Here is a 25351-nt window from a genome sequence, read left to right as displayed (position 1 = left end):
CGCCATTTCCATTTCCTCAGTGTATTCAACTCCTCCTTGTCTTAATTTCTCTAAGTCTTGTTTGTTTTTCAGTTTATTGTTTACAAATCTGTAGAATAGTTTTGGTTGATCTTTACACTTTTCTATAACATCTTTTTCATATTTTCTTTTTTCCTCTCTGCACTTTTGTACATATTCATTTCTATAACCAGTATATATTTTCCATTTTTCAGGTCTTCTGTCTTTTTTCCATCTGTTCCAGGCTTTGTCTCTTTTGTCCTTTAACTCCCTACAACTTTTGTTGTACCAGCATTTTACATATTCTTTTTCTTGTTTTTGTCTTGGGACATACTTTTCCACTCCTTTTTTGTAAATTTTTGTCAAAATATTCCATTTCTCTTCCACTGTTGTTTCTTCTTTGTATATTTCTTCCCAGTTTTCTTGTTGGAAGAATTCTCTTATTTTATCAAAGTTTGTTTTTTCATACATCATTCTTCCTTTTCTATATTGTTCATTTCTTTTCATATATTTTTCTTCATTAAGTTCCAGTTCAATCAATATGTGGTCACTTTTACCTATTGGTGTTTTATATTCAATCTTGTCCACTATTCTAGGTTCAGATGTAATTATTAAGTCTAGCCTCGATGGTTCTTCTTCATTTCTATACCTAGTGTTCTCTTGTATCCATTGTGTCATTGAATGGTCAGTAATCATCTCAAGTAGAGCATTTCCCCATGAGTCATCACCACTCTTTACTGTCATTTCTTCCCAGCAGATTTCTTTGCAATTAAAGTCGCCCATCATAACTATTCTTCCTCCGTCTTCCATTATTTTAGTTAATGCTATCTTTGTGTCCTCTAACATACTTTTATGTTCACTCTCCTCCCATGAGGCTGTTTTCGGAGGCACATAATTGATCACAAATTTTCTGCTCTTCTTATCTCGGTCTTCCACTTCTATCATAATCATCTCTACTGTATTCTTTCCATATATGACACCTTTCACGTTTATATCCTTCTTAGTCAGGAACATAACTCCACCCCCTTGTTTTTTCTCTCTGTTTCTAATCCAATAATTGTATGTATCATGTCCTACACTGTTGGGTGGTAGTGGGCCTTTTAATTTTGTTTCTACAATTCCCATTATGTCCGGTTCTTTTTCTTTCAAATAATCATTCAGTTCATTCAATCCTGTTATCAGTCCATCTATATTTGTGTAAGACACTCTTAGTTTTCTGCCACTTCCATTGTATTCTCTGTTTCCCTTATGTTTTTCTTTAGTATGTCGAACTGCTTTATTTTCATGTTCACTACTCTCCAATAGAATCTCTCTTTCTCTGACTCCGTTCTTTCCTCGTTTTTTGCCTTAGCTTCAATTCTTTTCTGCTTTTCTGCCTCTCTTTCCTCCTTATTCATTTCTCTTTTTATCCATACCTTTTTATATTGATCATTTGTTGCTAGTTTCCCTGTCTTGGATAGAATTTTCTCTGCTGTTGTTTGTGACCTGAATTTAATCTTAATTGGTCTGGTCTTATCTGTACTATATTTTCCGAGTCTGAATTTTTCCTCAATTTCCTTTATAATTTCTGGTTCATCTTCCTGGACTAATTTTAATAAACTGCTTACTCTTTCATTTTCCTCCTTGATTCTTGCGGTTCTATCTGGGTTATGTTTCTCTTCCATTCCTAATATAATTATACATTTCTTTTTGTCAGCTAATTCTCTTACTATATTCTCCTTCTGTCTCATCACTTTAATAACTGAGTCTTCATTATGTTCTTTCAATTGCTGTTTGACTATGTCAGTGAATGAAACCTTATTCCCTTCTTGAGTTATTCTCCAATTTTTAGCTTCTGTAGCTATTTTCTCTGTTTTCATTACTATTCTTCTTCAATTTCTCATTCTCCTCCTTTACATTTCCTAACTGTCTTTTTAGGTCCTCTATTTCTTCAGTTAAGTTTCTGTTAGCCTTCTCTAGTTGTTCCAACCTTTCAATTCTTTGGAAAATGGAGTCTACGTTACCTAACTTACGCTCCAAGTCCTCGATCATCTTATCAACTCTCTCCTCTAGTCTTATCAGTCGGGGGGGGGGGGGGGTTGTGTCCCCCCCACCCTCTTTAAATCCCTGGAACATATTCTCGTCACTTTCTTCTGTATTGCTCCTCTCTATACTTCTAATCTTTACATTTTTATTAGACATGTCATCCTCACTCAGTCGTTTGTTTACCTTCCGCTTGTCTGGCTGGGCCAAGTCTACTCCCTCCTCATTTCCTTCCATTTCCCTCAGTAATCCCTCCCCTTTTCCTCTTTCCCTACTTTCCCACTACTCCACGAGCAATTTCCCCCCCACCCTGCAAAAACACTAGGCACTTCTCTTTGCGTTGGGATCCACAGACTTCAGTTTTCTTCAGAACGTCATCCAAGCCATCCATTCGCTGAAGTGTGTGTATTTACCTAGTTGTATTTACCTAGTTGTATTTTACGGGAAGGGGAGCTATGCTCGTGGGGTCCCGTCTTCATATCTCATTTTATCTAAACTATTTTTAAATTCATGTATTGTTTTTGCACACACCACTTTCTCATCTAACTTGTTCCAACTGTCTATTGCTCTGTGAGGAAAGCTATTCTTTTTAAAATCTCTTCTATAGCTGTCTTTTTTTATTTTCTTTCCGTGTCCTCTTGTATTTCTGTCATCCCATTTTATCAGATTCTCTCTATCAGTAATTTCTATGCCTTTCATGATTCTGTAAATAGCTATCAAATCTCCTCTCTCTCTTCTTTGCTCTAGTGTCTGTAGTTTAAGTTTTTGTAGTCTCTCTTCATATGATAGTTTTGAGAGTGTTGGTGCCAGTTTTGTAATTGCTCTTTGTATTCTTTCAAGTTTTTTTATACATTTTTTTGTACTTGGTGACCATATCGTTGCTGCATATTCCAATCTTGGTCTTATCAGGGTGATTAGGATTTTCCTCACCATTTCTTCATCCAGGTATGTAAATGCCACTTTGATTGTTCTTATTAAATTATAAGTTTCTCCAAAAATCTTATTTATATGTTTCTCAGGTGACATATTATTCATAACAATGACTCCCAGGTCCTTCTCATTTTCTACTTTTTTTATTCCTTCTTTTCCCAAATTATATGATCCTGTTATTCTGTTTTTGCTTTTTCCAAATTCCATTATACTACACTTTTTTGTATTGAACTCCATCTCCCACTTCCTACTCCATTCTTGTACTTTATTTAGATCTCTCTGTAGTGATTCACAATCTTCTTCAGTTTTCACTCTTTTCAGTAATTTTGCATCATCTGCAAAGAAGCTCATATAGCTTTCAATTCCTTCATCCATATCATTAATATATATAGCAAACATTATTGGGGCCAGAAATGTTCCCTGCGGGACACCGCTTATTACTTCATTCCATTTTGAGTGCTGATCTCTTATCACTACTCTCATTTTTCTTTCTTGCAAAAAGTCTTCCATCCAATTTAGCAATTTACCTTGTATTCCTCCTTCATATTCTAATTTCTTAAGCAACTTCTTATGTGGTACTTTGTCAAAAGCTTTTTTTAGGTCTAGAAATGCACAATCAGCCCATCCATCTCTTTCTTGTATTATATCTATTAGCCTTGAATAGAAACATATTAAATTGGTGACGCATGATCGTCCTTGTCTGAATCCAAATTGCCTTGGATTTAGTACGTTGTTTTTTTCCAAGTATTTTACCCATCTACTTTTGATAATTCTTTCACATATTTTTGCTATTGTACTTGTTAGAGAGACTGGTCTATAGTTGGTAGGTTCTTCTTTATTTCCTCCTTTATATATAGGTACTATATTTGCTTTTTTCCAATCTTCTGGAACTTTTCCTTCTTTTAAGGAACTGCTTATTATGCTATGTATTTTGTCTGCCAGTTCATTCCTGCATTCTTTCAGAATCCAGTTTGCTATTTCATCTGGCCCATGCGATTTTCTGACATCAAAATTACCCAAGTGTGTCAATATTTCATTCTTTGTTACTTCTATTTCTTCCATAGGGGGGACTTTTTCCTTCCACTCAATCTCTTCAGGTTGTATATTTTCCCTTGTAAACACTGATTTAAAATGTTTGTTCATAATTTCCGCCATTTCCATTTCCTCAGTGTATTCAACTCCTCCTTGTCTTAATTTCTCTAAGTCTTGTTTGTTTTTCAGTTTATTGTTTACAAATCTGTAGAATAGTTTTGGTTGATCTTTACACTTTTCTATAACATCTTTTTCATATTTTCTTTTTTCCTCTCTGCACTTTTGTACATATTCATTTCTATAACCAGTATATATTTTCCATTTTTCAGGTCTTCTGTCTTTTTTCCATCTGTTCCAGGCTTTGTCTCTTTTGTCCTTTAACTCCCTACAACTTTTGTTGTACCAGCATTTTACATATTCTTTTTCTTGTTTTTGTCTTGGGACATACTTTTCCACTCCTTTTTTGTAAATTTTTGTCAAAATATTCCATTTCTCTTCCACTGTTGTTTCTTCTTTGTATATTTCTTCCCAGTTTTCTTGTTGGAAGAATTCTCTTATTTTATCAAAGTTTGTTTTTTCATACATCATTCTTCCTTTTCTATATTGTTCATTTCTTTTCATATATTTTTCTTCATTAAGTTCCAGTTCAATCAATATGTGGTCACTTTTACCTATTGGTGTTTTATATTCAATCTTGTCCACTATTCTAGGTTCAGATGTAATTATTAAGTCTAGCCTCGATGGTTCTTCTTCATTTCTATACCTAGTGTTCTCTTGTATCCATTGTGTCATTGAATGGTCAGTAATCATCTCAAGTAGAGCATTTCCCCATGAGTCATCACCACTCTTTACTGTCATTTCTTCCCAGCAGATTTCTTTGCAATTAAAGTCGCCCATCATAACTATTCTTCCTCCGTCTTCCATTATTTTAGTTAATGCTATCTTTGTGTCCTCTAACATACTTTTATGTTCACTCTCCTCCCATGAGGCTGTTTTCGGAGGCACATAATTGATCACAAATTTTCTGCTCTTCTTATCTCGGTCTTCCACTTCTATCATAATCATCTCTACTGTATTCTTTCCATATATGACACCTTTCACGTTTATATCCTTCTTAGTCAGGAACATAACTCCACCCCCTTGTTTTTTCTCTCTGTTTCTAATCCAATAATTGTATGTATCATGTCCTACACTGTTGGGTGGTAGTGGGCCTTTTAATTTTGTTTCTACAATTCCCATTATGTCCGGTTCTTTTTCTTTCAAATAATCATTCAGTTCATTCAATCCTGTTATCAGTCCATCTATATTTGTGTAAGACACTCTTAGTTTTCTGCCACTTCCATTGTATTCTCTGTTTCCCTTATGTTTTTCTTTAGTATGTCGAACTGCTTTATTTTCATGTTCACTACTCTCCAATAGAATCTCTCTTTCTCTGACTCCGTTCTTTCCTCGTTTTTTGCCTTAGCTTCAATTCTTTTCTGCTTTTCTGCCTCTCTTTCCTCCTTATTCATTTCTCTTTTTATCCATACCTTTTTATATTGATCATTTGTTGCTAGTTTCCCTGTCTTGGATAGAATTTTCTCTGCTGTTGTTTGTGACCTGAATTTAATCTTAATTGGTCTGGTCTTATCTGTACTATATTTTCCGAGTCTGAATTTTTCCTCAATTTCCTTTATAATTTCTGGTTCATCTTCCTGGACTAATTTTAATAAACTGCTTACTCTTTCATTTTCCTCCTTGATTCTTGCGGTTCTATCTGGGTTATGTTTCTCTTCCATTCCTAATATAATTATACATTTCTTTTTGTCAGCTAATTCTCTTACTATATTCTCCTTCTGTCTCATCACTTTAATAACTGAGTCTTCATTATGTTCTTTCAATTGCTGTTTGACTATGTCAGTGAATGAAACCTTATTCCCTTCTTGAGTTATTCTCCAATTTTTAGCTTCTGTAGCTATTTTCTCTGTTTTCATTACTATTCTTCTTCAATTTCTCATTCTCCTCCTTTACATTTCCTAACTGTCTTTTTAGGTCCTCTATTTCTTCAGTTAAGTTTCTGTTAGCCTTCTCTAGTTGTTCCAACCTTTCAATTCTTTGGAAAATGGAGTCTACGTTACCTAACTTACGCTCCAAGTCCTCGATCACCTTATCAACTCTCTCCTCTAGTCTTATCAGTCGGGGGGGGGGGGGGGGGGGGGGTGTGTCCCCCCCACCCTCTTTAAATCCCTGGAACATATTCTCGTCACTTTCTTCTGTATTGCTCCTCTCTATACTTCTAATCTTTACATTTTTATTAGACATGTCATCCTCACTCAGTCGTTTGTTTACCTTCCGCTTGTCTGGCTGGGCCAAGTCTACTCCCTCCTCATTTCCTTCCATTTCCCTCAGTAATCCCTCCCCTTTTCCTCTTTCCCTACTTTCCCACTACTCCACGAGCAATTTCCCCCCACCCTGCAAAAACACTAGGCACTTCTCTTTGCGTTGGGATCCACAGACTTCAGTTTTCTTCAGAACGTCATCCAAGCCGTCCATTCGCTGAAGTGTGTGTATTTACCTAGTTGTATTTACCTAGTTGTATTTTACGGGAAGGGGAGCTATGCTCGTGGGGTCCCGTCTTCATATCTCATTTTATCTAAACTATTTTTAAATTCATGTATTGTTTTTGCACACACCACTTTCTCATCTAACTTGTTCCAACTGTCTATTGCTCTGTGAGGAAAGCTATTCTTTTTAAAATCTCTTCTATAGCTGTCTTTTTTTATTTTCTTTCCGTGTCCTCTTGTATTTCTGTCATCCCATTTTATCAGATTCTCTCTATCAGTAATTTCTATGCCTTTCATGATTCTGTAAATAGCTATCAAATCTCCTCTCTCTCTTCTTTGCTCTAGTGTCTGTAGTTTAAGTTTTTGTAGTCTCTCTTCATATGATAGTTTTGAGAGTGTTGGTGCCAGTTTTGTAATTGCTCTTTGTATTCTTTCAAGTTTTTTTATACATTTTTTTGTACTTGGTGACCATATCGTTGCTGCATATTCCAATCTTGGTCTTATCAGGGTGATTAGGATTTTCCTCACCATTTCTTCATCCAGGTATGTAAATGCCACTTTGATTGTTCTTATTAAATTATAAGTTTCTCCAAAAATCTTATTTATATGTTTCTCAGGTGACATATTATTCATAACAATGACTCCCAGGTCCTTCTCATTTTCTACTTTTTTTATTCCTTCTTTTCCCAAATTATATGATCCTGTTATTCTGTTTTTGCTTTTTCCAAATTCCATTATACTACACTTTTTTGTATTGAACTCCATCTCCCACTTCCTACTCCATTCTTGTACTTTATTTAGATCTCTCTGTAGTGATTCACAATCTTCAGTTTTCACTCTTTTCAGTAATTTTGCATCATCTGCAAAGAAGCTCATATAGCTTTCAATTCCTTCATCCATATCATTAATATATATAGCAAACATTATTGGGGCCAGAACTGTTCCCTGCGGGACACCGCTTATTACTTCATTCCATTTTGAGTGCTGATCTCTTATCACTACTCTCATTTTTCTTTCTTGCAAAAAGTCTTCCATCCAATTTAGCAATTTACCTTGTATTCCTCCTTCATATTCTAATTTCTTAAGCAACTTCTTATGTGGTACTTTGTCAAAAGCTTTTTTTAGGTCTAGAAATGCACAATCAGCCCATCCATCTCTTTCTTGTATTATATCTATTAGCCTTGAATAGAAACATATTAAATTGGTGACGCATGATCGTCCTTGTCTGAATCCAAATTGCCTTGGATTTAGTACGTTGTTTTTTTCCAAGTATTTTACCCATCTACTTTTGATAATTCTTTCACATATTTTTGCTATTGTACTTGTTAGAGAGACTGGTCTATAGTTGGTAGGTTCTTCTTTATTTCCTCCTTTATATATAGGTACTATATTTGCTTTTTTCCAATCTTCTGGAACTTTTCCTTCTTTTAAGGAACTGCTTATTATGCTATGTATTTTGTCTGCCAGTTCATTCCTGCATTCTTTCAGAATCCAGTTTGCTATTTCATCTGGCCCATGCGATTTTCTGACATCAAAATTACCCAAGTGTGTCAATATTTCATTCTTTGTTACTTCTATTTCTTCCATAGGGGGGACTTTTTCCTTCCACTCAATCTCTTCAGGTTGTATATTTTCCCTTGTAAACACTGATTTAAAATGTTTGTTCATAATTTCCGCCATTTCCATTTCCTCAGTGTATTCAACTCCTCCTTGTCTTAATTTCTCTAAGTCTTGTTTGTTTTTCAGTTTATTGTTTACAAATCTGTAGAATAGTTTTGGTTGATCTTTACACTTTTCTATAACATCTTTTTCATATTTTCTTTTTTCCTCTCTGCACTTTTGTACATATTCATTTCTATAACCAGTATATATTTTCCATTTTTCAGGTCTTCTGTCTTTTTTCCATCTGTTCCAGGCTTTGTCTCTTTTGTCCTTTAACTCCCTACAACTTTTGTTGTACCAGCATTTTACATATTCTTTTTCTTGTTTTTGTCTTGGGACATACTTTTCCACTCCTTTTTTGTAAATTTTTGTCAAAATATTCCATTTCTCTTCCACTGTTGTTTCTTCTTTGTATATTTCTTCCCAGTTTTCTTGTTGGAAGAATTCTCTTATTTTATCAAAGTTTGTTTTTTCATACATCATTCTTCCTTTTCTATATTGTTCATTTCTTTTCATATATTTTTCTTCATTAAGTTCCAGTTCAATCAATATGTGGTCACTTTTACCTATTGGTGTTTTATATTCAATCTTGTCCACTATTCTAGGTTCAGATGTAATTATTAAGTCTAGCCTCGATGGTTCTTCTTCATTTCTATACCTAGTGTTCTCTTGTATCCATTGTGTCATTGAATGGTCAGTAATCATCTCAAGTAGAGCATTTCCCCATGAGTCATCACCACTCTTTACTGTCATTTCTTCCCAGCAGATTTCTTTGCAATTAAAGTCGCCCATCATAACTATTCTTCCTCCGTCTTCCATTATTTTAGTTAATGCTATCTTTGTGTCCTCTAACATACTTTTATGTTCACTCTCCTCCCATGAGGCTGTTTTCGGAGGCACATAATTGATCACAAATTTTCTGCTCTTCTTATCTCGGTCTTCCACTTCTATCATAATCATCTCTACTGTATTCTTTCCATATATGACACCTTTCACGTTTATATCCTTCTTAGTCAGGAACATAACTCCACCCCCTTGTTTTTTCTCTCTGTTTCTAATCCAATAATTGTATGTATCATGTCCTACACTGTTGGGTGGTAGTGGGCCTTTTAATTTTGTTTCTACAATTCCCATTATGTCCGGTTCTTTTTCTTTCAAATAATCATTCAGTTCATTCAATCCTGTTATCAGTCCATCTATATTTGTGTAAGACACTCTTAGTTTTCTGCCACTTCCATTGTATTCTCTGTTTCCCTTATGTTTTTCTTTAGTATGTCGAACTGCTTTATTTTCATGTTCACTACTCTCCAATAGAATCTCTCTTTCTCTGACTCCGTTCTTTCCTCGTTTTTTGCCTTAGCTTCAATTCTTTTCTGCTTTTCTGCCTCTCTTTCCTCCTTATTCATTTCTCTTTTTATCCATACCTTTTTATATTGATCATTTGTTGCTAGTTTCCCTGTCTTGGATAGAATTTTCTCTGCTGTTGTTTGTGACCTGAATTTAATCTTAATTGGTCTGGTCTTATCTGTACTATATTTTCCGAGTCTGAATTTTTCCTCAATTTCCTTTATAATTTCTGGTTCATCTTCCTGGACTAATTTTAATAAACTGCTTACTCTTTCATTTTCCTCCTTGATTCTTGCGGTTCTATCTGGGTTATGTTTCTCTTCCATTCCTAATATAATTATACATTTCTTTTTGTCAGCTAATTCTCTTACTATATTCTCCTTCTGTCTCATCACTTTAATAACTGAGTCTTCATTATGTTCTTTCAATTGCTGTTTGACTATGTCAGTGAATGAAACCTTATTCCCTTCTTGAGTTATTCTCCAATTTTTAGCTTCTGTAGCTAGTTTCTCTCTGTTTTCATTACTATTCTTCTTCAATTTCTCATTCTCCTCCTTTACATTTCCTAACTGTCTTTTTAGGTCCTCTATTTCTTCAGTTAAGTTTCTGTTAGCCTTCTCTAGTTGTTCCAACCTTTCAATTCTTTGGAAAATGGAGTCTACGTTACCTAACTTACGCTCCAAGTCCTCGATCACCTTATCAACTCTCTCCTCTAGTCTTATCAGTCGGGGGGGGGGGGGGGTTGTGTCCCCCCCACCCTCTTTAAATCCCTGGAACATATTCTCGTCACTTTCTTCTGTATTGCTCCTCTCTATACTTCTAATCTTTACATTTTTATTAGACATTTGATCCTCGCTAAGTCTTTTGTTTACCTTCCGCTTGTCTGGCTGGTCAAAGTCTACTCCCTCCTCATTTCCTTCCATTTCCCTCAGTAATCCCTCCCCTTTTCCTCTTTCCCTACGTTCCCACTACTCCACGAGCAATTTCCCCCCCACCCTGCAAAATCACTAGGCACTTCTCTTTGCGTTGGGATCCACAGACTTCACTTTTCTTCAGAACGTCTTCTAAGCCGTCCATTCGTTGAAGAGTGTGTGTGCATGTGTGTGAAACAGTGAATGCCAAAACCATACTCAGGTTCAAAATTAAACTGGACGTGGAGAGATACAAGAAAAGGTCACAACGAGCATAGCTCCAGTCCCATAAAATACAACTAGGTAAATACTGTATACAGATAATAGAATGGAGATATATTGTAAAAAGTCTACTTACATAACACATAATGGACTCAGAAAGATATGTAACTTGATTAATGCTGTTGAAGGTTAATTATTTGTGCTGTACAATGAATCAGGTGATGATGTAATGTATTACACAGCAAAGCAAAGCAATTACAGCTCTTTTGAATGCACCTATTCAGCAGGTGCTTCTTCAGGAAACCTATCTTTGCTGAGAAGCTTATTTACATCATGATAGGCAATAGTTGTTCCTCAGACTGTCAAACCAAGCAGTCCCATCTCCCTGAGGAACGCAACAGCTGGAACAGGGTTTTCCCATAAATCCTTTATAGAGTGTATTTTGTGTTGTTGGTGTTCATGATTGTGTACATGTAGTCTTACATAATGTGTTGTCTAGTATGGGGTGAAGTGTTGCATCCTGGACGATTATTTGCAATGCTGTCGTCCAACCTCTTGTGTTAAATTAAAAGGGTTGGATGGTAGCAGCGCTGTAGTCTGGCGTGGTGGACTATGTCCTTTTGTAGGGAGAAATTATTTTGAGGGATGGATATCAGAGGATCTAAGAACAAATTCTGGTAACACATTGCTGCATACCAGATTTTGTTGTTGAAAATGTGTCTGTATTGATTCACTATTCTTAATATGGGTTCTTGATTAGAAATTTGTGTGAGCATGGACTTGTGTTTTGGGAGTCTGTGATGTTACTGAGGGTTTTGCTAATGATGTAGAAGAGGGTTTTGTTGAAGATGCAATGAGATGCATTGCTAAAGACGAGGTGGAGGGATCTGTTGATGATACATTGTAACTTTACAAAATAGATAACTTGCTCTGGACTGAACAGCGGAAGCAGGATTCTCATAGGAGTGGAGGACAGGGATGAAGTGGAAGGAGAAGGCATATGTCTTTGCTCTGCCATCCATCTGTCTAAAATGAAGTACTTGCTTGGCACTACCAAGACTAACCAGTTGAAGAATGTCTTGTTTAAGACAGTACTCTTTGCATTGTTGAGAATGTATTAAGTGAGCTTCTCTGCTATGGAAACAATGAAGTTCTGATTCACAATCAATAGTAGGAAATGAATCAAGGACAGAGCAATGACCACATCGAGGACCATTTGTACAATTCTTTCTTCCATGGTGAAACTCATAACACTGGTAACACTGTAAAAGACAATTGATGAAAGCTTTTATTGGGAGAGAAACAGGACCAATATTTACTCACTCAGGGAGATATGGACCATGAAATGTGAGCATGCTACTATTTTCTCTTGTTTTTGTCACTCTGTAAGCATTGTCAGGGCACAATTGATATTTCTGAGAATTTACGTAGGTCTTGATTGTGGAAATGTGCTTTGTAGTAATTGAATGTTCAGTGTTGTTTGATGGATTTGAAAATTCCATCTGAAGGGCAAGGTAGATGGAGGAGCATCAGGGCCGGTGTTAAGTCCTTATCTCAGATCATCTTTACCATATTTGTTTAAGTTATTTGTAGGGAACACTCCAGTCTCTCTAGATACTTAGTAGCATGGATAAAGTTACCTCTGTTATCCTTATAGTATGTCACAAACCAGTAAGATGTAGGGGTATGTTCTTTGGTAGCATGTTCTTCAGCATCATTGAAGAGGTTGGGACAGGAATCATTCTTGCTGTCAACTACATTATTTGATCAAATGATCTCGGCAAATATGCTGTCATCTTCAAGGTGGGAAATGCTCAAATGGGACCAAAACTCATAAAATATCCAACTTTACATTGATTAATGTTAATAGGCAGGGACACATTCTAAACTGAGATAATACTAATATCAAATAAAAGTTCCACAAAGAGGACATTCCTAAAAAAAGTAAAGGCATAAGAGGGTCTGATAGTTTTCTGACCAGTAACCTAAGGTTTGGGTCTTTTAATGTGAATGGATGTGGTACAGATGAGAGTAAAAGGGAAGAGATAGGTAGTATGTTTATGAGAAGAAAGATGGATGTGTTGGTATTGAGTGAAACTGGGAAGGGACATGTGGGTTTTTGTAAGTGCATATGGGCCTGGTAGTGAGAAGACTGTAGAGGAGAGGGAGGCCTTTTGGATTGATTTAAATGAGTGCATAGAGGGTTTAGGGAGAAATGTCAATGTAGTGGTATTGGCAGACCTTAATGCTAGGGTAGGAAATGAACCAACAGATGGAGTGGTTGGAAAGTGTGGAGTTCCAGGAAAAATTGTAGTGCAGAATTGATGGTGGAGATGTGTCTTGAAAGAGAGTTGATAATACCAAAAACAGTGAGGAAGAAAGTCGAGCATGACAGCACATGGGAGAGGGTGGTAGATAGAGCATTAATGGTCTACTGTATACTGTATAGCGGTAACCAGGAGAATAGTAGGAATAGTTAAGATGTATATGTTCTAAGGGGAGAGAGTGGGGGAATATCAGATCATTTTTTGGTGGAAGGTAAGTTGAAAGTGGAGGATAGATGGAGAAAGAGGAAAAGGACAGAAGGTAGGGAGGTGCATAAAGTAAAGTGCATAAATGAGAAAGAAAATTAGGAGCACAAGAAGAAGCTGAGAGAGGAGTGGGAAGGAGTGAATGATAGAGTAGAATTAGGAGTGGAGAAGGAATGGGTATAATTCAAGGAGGGATGCACAAAATGTGCAAAGATGGTGTGTGGAACAAGGAGGACATGAGGAAATAGAAGGAAAAGTAGTGAGTGGTGGGATGAGGAAGCAAAGAAGGTTGTAGAAGAGAAGAAGCAAGCATTCACAGATTGGCTACAAAATAGGATGAGAGAATCATATGAGAGGTACAAAGAAAAGAGAAGACAAGTAAAGCATAAAAGAGGCAAAGAGGAGAGCAGATATGAAATGGGGTAAGAGTATGACAGAAAGTTTTGAAATTAAAAGATGTTTTAGAAAGAAATTAAGAGAGGAAGAGGAGGCAAATTAAGTAGAGAAGAAAAGGTAAAAGGTGCAGATGGAGAGATGATAATGGAAGAGACGTCAGTGAGAGGAAGATGGGCAGAGTATTTTAGGGAGTTGCTAAATGTGAAGGAGGATAGGGAGGGAAAGGTAATTGCAGTGGAAAATGCTAAGAAAATGATAGTAACTGAGGGAAATTGAAGAGAATTAAGGAAAAGATGAGGTGAAGGCAGTTGTTAAGATGATGAGAGCAGGGAAAAGACCTGGGTTAGATGGGTGTCATGTAGAATGTAAAAAAAAAAAAAAAAAAAAAAAAAAAAAAAATGGTGCAGTGGCTCGTGAAGTTATTCAATGTTAACTTAAGAGAGGGTAGAGTGCCAGAGTACTGGAGGAATGCCTATATAGTTCCACTCTACAAGGGAAAAGGGGACAAGTGTGAGTTTAGTAGTTTCAGAGGGATCAGTTTGTTAAGTGTAGTTAGGAAGGCTTATGGGAGAAACTTGATTGAGCGGATTAAGAAAGGAACACAGATAGTAATTGGTGAGGAATAGTGTTGATTTAGGACAGGTAGGAGTTGTGTGGATCAGATTTTTGTGGTAAGACAGATATGTGAGGAAGTTATAGGAAAAGACAAAGATGCTTTTTGGGCCTTTATGGATTTGGAAAAGGCTTATGACAGGGTAGACAGGAGGGCACCATGGGAGGTATTGCAGATATATGGGATAAGAGCAGTCAAGAGTTTTTACGAGAGTAGTAGAGCTTGTGTTAAATTCAGAAATGGAGTGAGTAGTTTGAGGTAAAGGTGGGACTTCACCAGGGATGTGTTATGTCACCTTGGTTGTTCAATTTATATATGAATGGGGTGGTGTGAGAGGTAGATGCAAGGATAATGGGTCGGGGATTAGAGATGGTTAAAGAAAATGGAGAAAAGTGGGAGATAAGCCAGTTGTTGTTTGAAGATGAATGTGGGTAAAAGTAAGGTGATGAGATATACAAGAGGAGAAAGTGGCAACAGACTGGAACTGAGTATTAAGGGAGAGAGACTGGAGGAAGTGAATAGTTTTAGATACTTGGGTGCAAATGTGGCAGGAAAGGAAGGAGTGGTGGACGTAGAATGTAGATTGAGAGCAGTTAAATACCTAGGGGGATTAAAAAGCGTACTGAGAAATAGGCATTTGGGAATGAATGCTACAAGAAGATTGTATGAAAGAGTGATTGTGCCAACAGCACTTTATGGGACAGAAACATGAAACATAGGAGAGGAGAAGATTGAATGTGTTTGAGATCATGGCTGCAGAGTCGGATGGTATAAGGTCCGACTCCGACTCCAACTCCAACTCCTTTGATTCCTCTGACTCCGACTCCGACTCTGACTCCTTTGATTCCTCCAACTCCGACTCCGACTCCCGACTCCTTAACTCCTTGACCCCTATGTGGAAATCTATTCTGCAGATCCATATACCAGCCTCCCACACCTATTCAGCAAGCATTTTATAAATATTTTTCATGTATATTATTTTTTACGTGAAACATTCACTTGTATGATAAATATACTCACATATACACTCAACCAGCTTTATATATATATGCACACAAGCACGTATATTCGTATAAACATATACATATTAAGTATATAATGGTATTATCTATGCTCATAATCATCTACCTGCTTATGAGCACTTTCAAATCTGTCATGGCAGAGTTGCCACTTCAAGCTATATATTTTCTTTTTCCTTTGTGCCCCCCCCCCCACAAACAAAATCCTCTGTTATTTCATATGTCCAATTTCATAAACTTTCTATCACAATATTAGGAAAATATGTGACAAATCATGATGAGGAAAGGTTAATGGAGGGTGCCCTATCTAGTATTTACTGCAGAATTAATTTCACCATGTTATCATAAAAACCAGGAGTCTGTTCAGGAAAGAGACAACCTTCCCCTATGCACACTGTTCATAGCTGCTGTTGTTCCTCCCCTTTTCAGTCATCACCAAATGCTGTGACATATGCTCTAATGTCATTCCTATCTGGCCTCTGAGACTGGTCATAGTTTATCTCAGGGCATTATCCCAGCATGACATAGCTCCTACAAAACAGTAAACCACACAAAAACACTTCCATTGACTTTTACATACATGAAGACGTATGTGCATAGTGCATACGTAGTGGATATATACTATTGTCATCATGTACGTGTGTACATGATGGAGTTCTAGATGTTGACATAATTTTAATTAGACTGTCAACAAAGGTAAAGTAGCTAGTTTAAATTATCTAAAGATAAAAATAATCTCTGTCACTTGACAATTGACAAATTATTCAGGAATTTGAATAAATGATTATATTTATTGAGTATTTATTAAAAATAGAAATACATTCCTCTGGCTATAACTCCCATAGTATAGAATGAATGAAACATTAATACAAACTACATTCTGGAAACTTCTATAAATGGTACATATCCTGTAACTAGCTATAAAACTATTCTATACTGGATAGTTATTAAATTTTCTCAACACAAAACATATCAAATTCTTTAGATTTTTTAAACTTGGAATAATGAGACCTGCTTTCTATTTGCACAATAGCAACAAATTATTTCACAGTGCACATCTATAGACAGTATTTTACAGCTATTGTTGGCTTGCCAATTACTATAATGGTAAAAATTCAGACAAAGCTTTCAAGAACATAACAAAATATATGTATTGTACCTTGAATACACCCATATTATTACGTTAATAACTAGGTTAAAAATTCAATCTATAAAAATTTCTTATAATAAAATATTTTATATGCTCCTTAAATCTACCAGTATTATGTTGTAACGAGGTTAAAGCTAAAATCTATACAAATTTCTTATTTGTAAACATTAAAAAGATAGGCTTTATTCATAATTATAGAACTTATAGACTACTTAATTGAAATTTGCAAATAAAAAAATAGTAGTTTGTACTTTATATAAGTAGGGTAAACTGATATCTTAATGTGATGAAAATGGTTGGTTAGACTAGCCTATGAGAAATATAGGTTAGAGTCCTAGACTACCCAATGAATAGAGGCAGCCTATAGTCTAGGAAAAACAAACTCGACCCTACAATCTATGGTAAAAAGAAAGGTAAATGTGGATTATAAGGTTATTTTGGGATTATTATTATTATTATTATTATTATCTTTTTTTTTTTTAATAAAAAATGAAATAAAGTAAATAAAGATTAAACAATAAAAATAATCAAAAAATAAAAAACAAAATAAAAAAGAATCAATTTCTTTATTATAGCATTAGTTTTATTTTTCATTTTCTTTATTTCTTTTATTTTATTTCTTTATTTTATTTCTTTAAAGAACCTGATAATCAACATGTACCAAAAGAAATAGGTTTTATCTGTATATATATATATATATATATATATATATGTATATATATATGTATACATACATACATATACTGTATATGCACTCTCTTCATCAAAGTTTTAGAAATAATACAAACTGCCAATGATTTGCTAGGTTAGCCTATGGAGATTGCCTAGGCCAACAAACTGAGAGGTTAGTTAAGCCTATCTCATAATCGGCATTTATCATACAACAGGTAGGACCTTACAATTGGCCTAGGCTACATCACTGGGAAAAGTAGAAAACTTTGGCAAAGTAATCTAAATTGTTCTTGCATCCAATGCTTATTGTTTACCAATTCCTACAAAAAAAAAAAAAATAGCCAAATCATGCAAACTGTATATCTTGTAGGTAATATTTGAGGTCCGGTAGTCACTCAATAGGCTACTATCAATGGTAGGGTTTTACAGACTATTCCGTATACCAGTATATCAATATTTGTGTTTACCAAGGTCACATTACACAATGTACAAGATTTGGTCTAAATATTTTCTTTTTACTATTATTGAAAGATTAAAAGAGGAAGGGAAGTTGATTCAGGTAGGGAAGAAAAGGTAAAAGGCAAAGATAAAAAAATGATAATGGAAGAGGAAGCGATAAGGGGAAGATGGGCAGAATATTTTAGGGAACTGTTGAATGTAGAGGAGGATAGGGAGGGAATGGTGATAGCAGTGGGAGGGGCAAAGAAAATGACAGTGATGGGTGAGGAAAATGAGGGAAAAATAAGAAAAGATGAGGTGGAAGTAGCGATTAAATTGATGAGAGCAGGTAAGGCACCTGGGTTAGATGGGTGTCATACGGAGTGTCTGAAGAAGGGAGGTAAAGTAATAGTAGACTGGTTAGTGAAGCTGTTTAATGTGTGTCTAAGGGAGGGTAGAGTACCAGAGGACTGGAGGAGTGCATGTATAGTTCCGCTTTTCAAAGGAAAAGGGAACAAGTGTGAATGTAGTAGTTTCAGAGGGATCAGTTTGTTGAGTGTAGTTGGGAAGGCGTATGGGTGGGTTATAATTGAGAGAATTAGGAGAGGAACAGAGGAAGTAATTGGTGAGGAGCTGAGGAGGAATGTGGGTTTAGGAGAGGTAGGGGCTGTGTGGATCAGATTTTTGTGATAAGATAGATTTGTGAGAAAGCTTTAGGAAAGGGTAAGGATGTCTTTTGGGCCTTTATGGATTTGGAAAAGGCTTATGATAGGGTAGACAGGTATTGGGGGAAAGCTGTTAAGAGCAGTCAAGAGTTTTTATTAGAGTAGTAGAGCCTGTGTTAGAATCAGAAATGGAGAGAGTGAATGGTTTGAGGTAAAGGTGGGACTACGTCAGGGATGTGTCATGTCACCATGGCTGTTCAATGTGTATATGGATAGGATGGTACGGGAGGTAAATGCAAGAGGGACTAGAGTTGGTTGCGGAAAATGGAGAAAAGTGTGAGGTAAGTCAGTTGTTGTTTGCTGATGACACTACACTTGTGGCAGGGTCAGAGGAGGTATTGGGAGAGTTAGTGACTGAGTTTGGGAGGGTGTGTGATAGGAGAAAATTGAAGGTGAATGTGGGTAAAAGTAAGGTGATGAGGTGTACAAGAGGAGAGGATGCTGGAGAGTTGGAAGTAAGTCTTGAAGGGGAGAGGCTGGAGGAACTGGATAGTTTTAGGTACTTGGGGTCATATGTGGCTGCAAAGGGAGGAATAGAGGTAGAGGCAAGCTGTAGATTGAGAGAAGCAAATAAATGCCTTGGGGGATTTAAAAAAGTAATGAGAAATAGACATTTGGGCAATAATGCAAAGAGGAGATTGTATGAGGGGTGATTGTGCCGACAGTGCTGTGTGGGGGAGACATGGAATCTGAGAGGGGCAGAGAGGAAGAGTTTAAATGTGTTTGAGATGAAATGTCTGAAAAGTATGGTGAGGGTTACAAGGCTGGATAGTGTGAGAAACGAGGAAGTGAGAAGGAGAGCTGGGGTGGAAAAGGAGTTGGCTGTGAGGGCTGATGAAAGACTATTAGGATAGTTTGGACACATGGAAAGAATGGATGAAGGAAGACTGGTGAAAGGGGTATGGAAGGCAGAGATGGAGGGAGTGAATTTGAGAGGACGACTGAGGATGAGATGGATGGATGGGGTGACAGGGGTGTTGAGCAAGAGGGGAATGTCTGTGGAGCAGGGAAGGGAGATGGCAGAAGATACGGATGAGTGGAGAAGGGCTGTGTATAGATGATACTGTGATGAAAAGAAAGGGAAGGGATGGGAGGATGGGGAGGGTTTGGGGAGTGGGAAAGTGTGAATGATACTTTAGCGCAGCCCAAAGGGACTTCTCCCTGTCCTCCATTTTCTATGTGAGGGGGGGGGGGTTTTGCCAATTAAGTGAAGTGACCTTGCTGTGGATGTGCTGTGTTCTGCATTGCTTCTGACCCAGGGTGGTGGGCCGGATGCAGGGATGACCCGTTGTCCACGAGGAGCTAAGATGTGAGTGTGGAAGGGATAATGGGTGGGAGTGGGTTTATGCCTTTTGACTTGGCTATCTCCCTGATAAGGGGGAAAAAGCCTTTTGTATATAGATAGAATTATGGTAATGGGTTAAAGCATAAATATCTGGTACACTTAGGCCTAATTTGCAATTGTCTTTATAACATAATCAGTTTTAAATTAGATTAAAATGGTTCATGATTTTCTTTACTCTGATTTCTATTTTTCATTGCTTCACTTGTAGGCCTATCGTATTCACTAGTAACCATGATCAGGAGCCTGTTTCTATTTTGTATATTTCAAACCACTAAATTTCTTTGATAAACATATGATTTTCATATTCTGAAGTAGCTTTATCATAATCTAGCATTTTTCTATTAAAGGAAATTGTGATAAAACTACCGAAAATGAGGGAAAAGAAAATTCATTGGGAGATATTGCTTCAGGCAGAATCTGTTGTTTGTTTACATTAGTTAGTACTAGTAGCACACAATGCGTCACATGGTGGCAGCACGAATTGATGTTTATTTATGTTGAAGTAGAAGCATTGCAGTACAGTACTAAATATTATATATATACATACATACATACATATACCAAGGCTTTTTCCCCCTTCCAAGGGAGGTAGCCAAAAAGGGAAAGGCATAAAAACACTCCCACCCATTTCATCCCCAAATACACTCCACACCCCTCCCACCCTTCCTCTCATCTGAGCACCTCCTGGATGACGGGTCATCCCTGCACCCCGCCCACCGCCCTGGGTCAGAAGCAGTGTTGCAAGACACAGTACATCCACAGCAAGGCCGCTTCATTTAATCGGCGACCCCCCCTCTCCGTCCCCCTTTGCATATAAGGAGAGGACGGGGAGAAATCCCTTCGGGCTGCGTCAAAATTTACTCCTCATGCAGTCACAACATCATCCATATACAACCATTCTCCACTCACCTCTGTCTTCCGTCCTCTCCCTTCCTTCCTCAACAGACATTCCCCTCTTCCCCAAAGCCCCCTTCACCCCATCCATCCACCTCATCCTAGGACGTCCCCTCATGTTCACTCCCTCCACATCTGCCTTCCATACCTCTTTTACTAGTCTTTCTTCACTCATTCTTTCCATGTGTCCAAACCATCCTAATATTCTTTCATCAACCCTCTCTCCCAAATCCTTTTTCACCCCTGTTCTCCTCCTCACCTCCTCATTTCTCACTCTATCTAGCCTAGTAACCCCCGCCATACTTCTCAGACACCTCATCTCAAACACATTCAAACTCCTTCTCTCTTCTTCTCTTATGTTCCACGTTTCTGCCCCATACAGTGCTGTTGGCACAATCACTCCTTCATACAGTCTCCTCTTCGCATCCATTCCCAAATGTCTATTTCTCATTACACTCTTTAAACCACCAAGGCATTTACTCGCTTCTCTCAATCTACATTCTACCTCCACCTTCACTCCACCTTTTCCTGCTACACTTGCACCCAAGTATCTAAAACTATCCACTTCCTCCAGTCGCTCTCCCTTAATGTTCACTTCCAGTCTACTGCCACTTTCACCCCTTGTACATCTCATCACCTTACTTTTACCCACATTTATAAATATATATATATATGTACATATATATACATATATATATATGTATATATAAATATATATATATATGTAGTATCACTCTCCTTACAGGAAACAAATACAAATACATGACCACAAGCACTTTTACCCAGACTGACAATGATAGCTTGTCAGTATTGTGTATTTTTTTTTTTTTTTTTTTTTTTTATTATTATCAATGGATTGTTTTTTGTTTCCATCTGGAGAGACCACTTAGTGTACATATACACCGCGCACACTCACTATTGCCTCCAAAAATAAAAGCAAAACCATACAAAAACTGTTGAATTGTGCAACTGGTAAAATCAAACAGGGAAACCATGTTAAAAAAATTATTTTACTGGACTTAAGGAGTCAGAGCCGGATAAAAAAATTCCGACTCCGACTCCAACTCCGACTCCTAGTACTCTTAGAAATCCAACTCCGACTCCAGCTGAAACCTCCGACTCCCTCCGACTCCGACTCCGCCTCCGCAACCCTGTTTGAGATGAGGTGCCTGAGAAGTATGATAGGGGTTACTAGGCAGGATAGAGTGAGAAATGAGGAGGTGAGGAGGAGAACAGGGATGGAAAGGGATTTGGGAGATAGGGTTGATGAAAGAGTATTGGGATGGTTTGGACACATGGAGAGAATGAGTGAAGAAAGATTATTAAAACACCTGTGGAAGGCAGAGGTAGGAGTTGACATGTGGGGATGATCAAGGATGAGATGGATGGATGGGGTAAAAGGGGCATTAGGAAAGAGGGGAATATCTGTTGAGGAAGGACAGGAGAAGACAGAAGATTTGGGTAAATGGAGAATGGTTGTGTATGGATGATGCTGTAATACATGAAAGGGAGTGGGTGGGGGATGGGGAGTGAAGGAGTGTGTGTGAAAAATAAATTTATATATCCTGACGGGATTTCTTAGCCATCTTTTCCATTTCTAAATGAGGGGATGAGGAGGGGGGGATCACCATTTTAATGAGGAAGTGCTATGTCTTGCGACACTACTTCTTACCAAGGGCAGTGGGCGAGATGCAGGGGTTACTGAGGAGCCAAGACAAGAGGGGAGGAGGGTGGTGGATGGGAGTGGAGTATGTGGGGATGGAATGGGTGGGAGTGGATTCTATGTCTTTGTTTTTTTTGGCTACCTTCCTTGTAAAGGGGAAAAAGCCTTTGGTGTATGTATATATATATTATCACACAAGTGTCACAACTGGTAAGGAAGTCACAGGCTTCCTGGAAGATGACTGAGATTGTGTATGCAATGCCTGTGTTTAAAGGACCTGTAGGTTGAACATGTGAAAGCACTAATTCTGATATTGTACATTGTCCTCCTGCTGTTTCCACATTTACTGGGATTGAATCTTTAATACCAGTTCCTTCCTGATTACATCATGATTGTTGAGATTGTTTTAGTAGGTATAACCAAAATATATATTTTTTTTATTAGACAAACAGATATTTTACTTAATGTGACAAGAAAAAAAAATGGAAATTTCCTCTACAATTTCATTTATTATGTTATTTAGAAATAATAACACAGGTATATCACTTACCAGTTTATCTGAAAGGATGTGACGACTTGCATCACTTATTTGGGTCAGATGAGATGAACTGAATAAGCCCTCCTAGGGTTTGTCATATATAGACTCTGGTCTTGTGAGCCCAAACATGGAATGTTGTGGAATTATGTTAAAATATGACTGCTTTGGCCATCTGGGCTATTTCTTACTTCCAAATCTCATGACATGATGAAAAAGCCAGAGCAAAATTTTAGTCATTCCAGTTGTGGTGGGGTGAGTATGCATGTAGCTATTGGATAGTTTACAACATATTTCTAAAGTAAAGGTAGAATGCAATATATAATAGCACTATATCTGTTAGTATTTATATTTCATGTTACATTATGGCAAGTACAAGTGGTCTGTTTAGGTATAAAGGGACTTGAATATTAAATGGTTTGTGTACACAACACTCACAATCCTATAACACTATATTACACAATTTCAAAGAGTTAGATGACAATCTTATGATTACATATTTTCCAGGAGGAGGGTAACTATCACCATTCCTTTGGAAGAGCTATCCATAGAATCCATAGGTGTCATGTAATGAAGAGGATCTGGTGTGGCATCTATAGCACAGCTACATCTTGATTTGTTTTAGATATCACATGATGACCCACACAAGAGAGAAGTATTTCCAGTGTAATCTGTGTGATTCTGCTTTCTCACAAAAGAGTGATCTTACAAAGCATATGAGGACCCACACAGGAGAGAAGCCTTTCCAATGTGACCTGTGTGATTCTGCTCTCTCAAGAAAGGGTAATCTTACAAAGCATATAAGGACCCACACAGGAGAGAAGCCTTTCCTGTGTGACCTGTGTGATTCTGCTTTCTCAGAAAAGGGTAATCTGACAAATCATATGAGGACTCATACAGGAGAGAAACCTTTCCAATGCGACCTGTGCGATTCTGCTTTCTCAGTAAAAGGTCATCTCACAAGTCATATGAGGACCCACACAGGAGAGAAGCCTTTCCAGTGTGACCTGTGTGATTCTGCTTTCTCACTAAAGAGTAATCTTACAAAGCATATGAGGACCCACACAGGAGAGAAGTCTTTCCAATGTGACCTGTGTGATTCTCTTTTCTCATTAAAGAGTAATCTCATAAGGCATATGAGGACCCACACAGGAGAGAAGCCTTTCCAGTGTGATCTCTGTGATTCTGCTTTCTCACAAAAGAGTGATCTTACAAAGCATATGAGGACCCACACAGGAGAGAAGCCTTTCCAATGTGACCTGTGTGATTCTGCTTTCTCAATAAAGGGTCATCTTACAAAGCATATGAGGACCCACACAGGAGAGAAGCCTTTCCAGTGTGACCTGTGTGATTCTGCTTTCTCACAAAAGGGTAATCTCACAAGTCATATGAGGACCCACACAGGAGAGAAGCCTTTCCAGTGTGACCTGTGCGATTCTGCTTTCTCAGTAAAAGGTTATCTCACAAATCATATGAGGACCCACACAGGAGAGAAGCCTTTCCAGTGTGATCTCTGTGATTCTGCTTTCTCAGTAAAGAGTAATCTTACAAAGCATATGAGGACCCACACAGGAGAGAAGCCTTTCCAGTGTGACCTGTGTGATTCTGCTTTCTCACAAAAGGGTTCTCTTACAAGTCATATGAGGACCCACACAGGAGAGAAGCCTTTCCAGTGTGACCTGTGTGATTCTGCTTTCTCACTAAAGAATTCTCTTACAAGTCATATGAGGACCCACACAGGAGAGAAGCCTTTCCAATGTGACCTGTGTGATTCTGCTTTCTCACTAAAGAGTCATCTCACAAGTCATATGAGGACCCACACAGGAGAGAAGCCTTTCCAGTGTGACCTGTGTGATTCTGCTTTCTCACAAAAGGGTAATCTGGCAAATCATATGAGGACCCACACAGGAGAGAAACCTTTCCAATGCAACCTGTGCGATTCTGCTTACTCAAAAAAGCATTCTTTTACAACACATATGAGGACCCACACAGGAGAATAGCCTTTCCAGTGTGACCTGTGTAAATCTCCTTTTTCACTAAAGGGTTCTTTCACAAACCATATGAGGACCCACACAGGAGAGAAGCCTTTCCAGTACGACCTGTGCAATTCTGCTTTTTCAAGAAAGGGTGATCTGACAAAGCATATGAAGACCCACGCAGGAGAGACGCCTTTCCAATGTGACCTGTGCAATGCAGCTTTCTCAAAAAAGGATTCTCTCACAGAGCATATGAAGAGCCACACAGGGGAGGTTTTCTAGTGTGACCTGTGTAACTTTGCTTTTTCACAAAAGGGTTATCCCACACAGCAGATGAAGACTCCCACAGGAGAAAAGCCTTTCCAGTGTGACCTCTTTGATTCTGGTTTTTCACATAAGACTTCTCTCACAAGGTATATGAGGATAGACATTGGAGAGAAGCCATTCCTGTATGATTTGTATGATGAAAAGATCACACTCTTCCAACGGCTTGGATCAAACCAGCAGAAAGGCATACACAAGTGATGCCTACCCACTTGGAGTCCAGCATGGCATCCCCTTTGTTTTACCTGTATAGAGGTATTAGGGAGAAATGTCAATATAGTTGTATTGGGAGACCCTAATGCTAGGGTAGGAAATGAACCATTAGAAGGAGTGATTGGGAAATATGATGTTTCAGTAAAAAATCGTAGTGGAGAGTTGATGGTGGAGATGTGTCTAGGGAGTTG

The 25351-nt window shown here is 37.7% G+C and overlaps 1 protein-coding gene across 1 annotated transcript in view; it reads left to right on the top strand.

Annotated features, from left to right (window-relative positions):
- LOC143034213 (uncharacterized) overlaps positions 1–25148 on the top strand; it is a 32683-nt gene extending 7535 nt beyond the window's left edge. The window contains exons 2-4 of the mRNA XM_076200154.1: positions 23155–23850; positions 24770–24774; positions 24939–25148. Coding sequence (XP_076056269.1) covers positions 23280–23850; positions 24770–24774; positions 24939–25148 — 786 coding nt within the window. The 5' untranslated portion in view covers positions 23155–23279. The remainder of the gene's footprint in view (positions 1–23154; positions 23851–24769; positions 24775–24938) is intronic.
- The last annotated feature ends 203 nt before the right edge of the window (positions 25149–25351 follow it).

Source organism: Oratosquilla oratoria, chromosome 17 (assembly GCF_046742065.1).
Source record: "Oratosquilla oratoria isolate Oo_2021 chromosome 17, ASM4674206v1, whole genome shotgun sequence".
Classification (NCBI taxonomy): Eukaryota; Metazoa; Arthropoda; class Malacostraca; order Stomatopoda; family Squillidae; genus Oratosquilla; species Oratosquilla oratoria.
The sequence above is the reverse complement of the archived record's forward strand: the minus strand, read 5'-3'. Positions and strand labels throughout refer to the sequence as shown.